The 4,330-nt window shown below is 45.8% G+C and overlaps 1 protein-coding gene across 1 annotated transcript in view; it reads right to left on the minus strand.

Moving 5' to 3' along the window:
- Positions 1 to 4,039: 4,039 nt before the first annotated feature.
- LOC122553912 (nesprin-2-like) overlaps positions 4,040 to 4,330 on the minus strand; it is a 73,008-nt gene continuing 72,717 nt past the window's right edge. Inside the window, exon 16 of the mRNA XM_043698419.1 lies at positions 4,040 to 4,213. Within this exon, the coding sequence (XP_043554354.1) occupies positions 4,040 to 4,213 (174 nt within the window). The remainder of the gene's footprint in view (positions 4,214 to 4,330) is intronic.

The raw sequence follows: 4,330 nt of genomic DNA on the forward strand, positions 1-4,330 counted from the left end.
GGTGCATACAAATGGAGATTTGGTTGGTAACAAGTAGCTGATTGGTCTGCGGGCTGATGACATGTTAATCAAAGACTAAGGTTTTCTGCCTGCCAACAGTGATGTGATTGGCTCCCAGATACTGAACAACTTGGGGCTGTGAATGCTTTGGCAGAACCCAGGGGACCTTTGGAGGAGATGGAGCTGTGTTTCTGTGCTGCAGTAAAAAGCATCCCAAGTCTGAAGGTATACAGTTTGTTTTCTCTTTCCAGCTGTTGTAAGCTGTGATTTTAATTGATAAAGTAAAGACCTTTATAAATGGGAATCAGTCACCCTGTGCCTCCTACAAACAAAGTCAGAAGTCACATAATACCAGGTTGTAGTCAGGGGATGAAGGAGCAGTGCTCCGAAAGCTTGTAGATTTCAAATAAACCTGTTGGACTATAACCTGGTATTGTGTGACCTCTGACCTTGCCCACCCCAGTCCAACTCCAACACCTCCACACCATCCTACAAACAAGTGCAAGTATCTGAAGAAGGGTGATCGAGAAGCAGTGCAAGGATCGTCTCACATTCCCTGTGGACAGAGGAACTGCCATCCCGGTCTTCCTCTCCTTCATCTGGTCAACGGGTGAATGATACTGAACTAGATTGTCATGTCAATATTATTGTTCACAAGAGGGGACATGGTGAGTATCTGATTCCAGCCTCAGTCCTGAAGACATGTGGATGGGGATGGGAGGAACATGTGTCCTCTGCTACATGTACTCACCTGCTGTAACCTCTCCATCTCTGTGTTATATTCCTGTAATTTTTCCAACAGTGACTGGAAGAGATAATAACATGGTACCAAATGAAAGGAGCTTCACATGCCAAACAGCAATATATTCCCAGATACACACACAAATTGGTACAGACAGCAACAACTTGTTACTTTGCACTGTCTAACATGGTAAAACATCCCAAGACTCACTTCAGAATTGTTATCAAAGAAAATGCAACACCAACCACATAAAGACATATAGGTCATAGAAACAAGAATCTGGTCATAGGTTTAAGCAGCATCTTAATGGGGGTGACAGCAGAGGTTTAGGGAGGGAATTCCAGAACTTGGCATCCAAACAGCTCCAAGGCACAGCTGTCAAAGATGGAATGATGGTAATTGGGGCAATTTGGAATTGGAGAAGTGCAGGGGTCTTGGAGGGTTACGAGGTAAGCGGAGATTGCAGAGAGACGGAGCAGGCAAGGATAGGGGGGGTTTGGAAACAAAGATGAGAAGTTTGAAATTGAGGTCCTGTCAACTCTATAGCCGATGTACCTCAACAAGCCATTCAAAAGAATCATGGCTGATCCGATTACACTGTGTACCCACTTACCCTCAATACATTTCAGCACCCCTCACCCCCTCCCCATCCCTGGCTTATGAAGAATCTTATCTGTCTCAATCTTAAATATATTCAAAGATTCTGCTCCCACATCTTTTAAGGAAGAGAGTTCCAAAGACTCAACATTTTGAGAAAGACAAAACTTGTCATCTCTGTTTTAAATGGACAATCCATTAAAGTGTTCCCAAGTTCTAGATTCTCCACATCCTCTCCACATGCACCCAGCCAAGTTCCCTCAGGATGTTGTATATTTCAATCAAGTCACATCTAACTTTTATAAACTCCAGTAGACACAGACTCAACCTAGTCAATCTTTCTTTGTCAGATGGCCCACTCATTCCTGGTAATAGTTTGGTAAACCTTCTCCAAACATCTTCCCTAAAGCAGGTGACCAGGAGTGAACACAGACCTTCAGATGTGGTCTCACCGATGCTCTGTATAACAAAAGCGTAACCTCCCTACTCCCTGCATTCAGTTCCTCTCTCAATAGATGATAACATTTGTTTTCTGAATTACTTGCTGTACCCAGATGCTGAGGCTGAGATTCATGCACCAGGACACCCAGGTGCTTCGACATCTTTGGTGACTGGTGAACAGGACTCTGTACAAGTTGCCATTCAGGCATTGGATGAGTTTCAATATTTAAGATACAAGTGAAAGTGGATGGTACAGAGTGTACTGTGGTCGTGAATTTCTGATTTAACAAAGACATTGATAAGGGTTTGAGCAGCAGAGGAGCTGAGGTAGAGGCAGTAACTGGTGATGTTACAGGTTGGAAATGGGTGGTTTTAATCTTCAACGGATATGTGTGTGAGCATTCGACCCGGTTCAAATGAGAGGCAAAGGTTGCAAAATATTTGGCTGAGCTGTTGCAGGGGTAGGGAAGGAGTTAGTAGCTAAGGAACAGAGTTTAGACAGAGGCTGAAAACAACGGCCTGTCTTTCTTATCTTTCATTCCTGGGAATTACTGCTCCTCCAACACTGGACGTTATCTGACAAGTCAGAGACAGTAGAGGAGTTCAGAGAGGGCAGTGAGTTGGAGCTGAGTGTGGACACTGTGCATTCAGATGGTGTCACTAGAGGGCAGTGTGTAGATGAGCAATCGGAGGGCCGAAGGATCAATTCTTGGTAAACACCAGAGATAGCTGTGTGGTGAGATATAAACATTGAGCAGGTAATGGTCTTTAATGTAACAAGATATTCTAATATGCTTCACAGGGAAAGGGTCGAATGAGAAGCAGGGTTCATAGAATCCCTACAGTGTGGAAACAGGACCCTCCGACCCTCTGATGAGTAACCCACCCAGACCCATTTCCCTCTGACTAATGCACCTAACACTATGGACATTTTAGCATGGCCAATTCACCTAACCTACACATCTTTCAATTGTGGGAGGAAGCCAGAGCAAATCCACACAGACATGGGGAAAATGTGCAAACTCCACAAAAGGCAATTGTCCCAAGGTTGGAATTGAACCCAGGTCCGTGGCACTGTAAGGCAGCAGTGCTAACCACTGAGCCACCATGCCACCAGTTCAGAATGAGAATTCCAGCAGGTACCACCTGTACAGCTGGAGATGAATATTTGATATGGATTAGAGTTTCTGCTCAGGAGATAGGCTCACCAATCCATGGGAATCCTGCGGCGAGTAACTCACCTCCTGAATCCCCAAAGCCTGTCCACCATCGACACGGCATGTGATGGAATACTCCCCACTTGCCCTGGATGGGTTCAGCTCTAAGGAGCTCGATACCATCCAGGACAAAGCAGCCGCTTGATTGGCACCACATCCACAAACACCCACTCCCTCCACCACCGACGCTCAGTAGCAGCAGTGTGTACCATCTACAAGATGCACTGCAGAAACTCACCAAAGACCCTCAGACAGCACCTTCCAAACCCACAGCCACTTCCATCTAGAAGGACAAGGGCAGGAGATACATGGGAACACCACCCCCTGCAAGTTCCCCTTCAAGCCACTCATCATCCTGACTTGGAAATACATCACCGTTTCTTCACTGTCACTGGGTCAGAATCCTGGAATTTCCTCCCTAAGGGACATTGTGGGTCTACCCACAGCACACGGACTGCAGCGGTTCAAGAAGGCAGCTCACCCCCACCTTCACAAGGGGGGCAACTAGGGACAGGAAATAAATGAAGCCCAAACAGTGACACCCATATCACATAAATTAATATTTTTAAAGTAGGATGAACAGTCAGTGAGTGAGGTAAGGGACCAGTCTGTGAGCTCACTCTCCAGGCTGTCAGGTGATGTACCTGTAACATGGTGCTCTGCTGCGTTGTCACCTCCTGCAGATGTGTCAGTTCTGTGGACAGGTGCTGAATCTTGGTGAAGACCTCGACCGTACAGATCGCCTCTGGCGTTATTCCCAGAGTCTCCTTACAGTGCTCCATCATACCAACAAGCTCCTTCATCTCCTCAAGGTTCTCCAGGATTATCTAAATTCAGGAAAGAAACGGTTTAAGAGAAGATGCAAAAGCACATCTGTGCATTTCACATTGATTACAGAAGCACTGGAAATACATGATCTAAATGGGGAAGAGCATTCAGAGGCCGATCAGGATTCAATGGCGAGACATTACCAGGTGCTGACCCATCACCAACAAGAGCAAACCAACACAATACACTCTATTGGCTTTAGGAGGAAATTGTATCAAATGTCAGGAACGTCAAAGACACTAATATGCAGGGACAATGCTGCTACCTGTCTGTTCTCCAAATGCTCCACGATGGGGAGGTCACAGAGTTTAATGGAGGACAGGATGGTGTTGATCTTCAAAAGTTTATTTTCAATGTTCTTCACTTCGGATTCCAAATCACCAAGTTCCTGCAAAGAAAGAGAGTAGGGAACGTGTCACGACAGACATCACAAAGAGATTGTGGTGGTAAAAATGGGGTACAGTGCATCGGAGTTTACAGTGGGGTGTATCGGGGTTTACAGTGG

The sequence above is a fragment of the Chiloscyllium plagiosum genome, chromosome 10, assembly GCF_004010195.1.
Source record: "Chiloscyllium plagiosum isolate BGI_BamShark_2017 chromosome 10, ASM401019v2, whole genome shotgun sequence".
Taxonomy (NCBI): Eukaryota; Metazoa; Chordata; class Chondrichthyes; order Orectolobiformes; family Hemiscylliidae; genus Chiloscyllium; species Chiloscyllium plagiosum.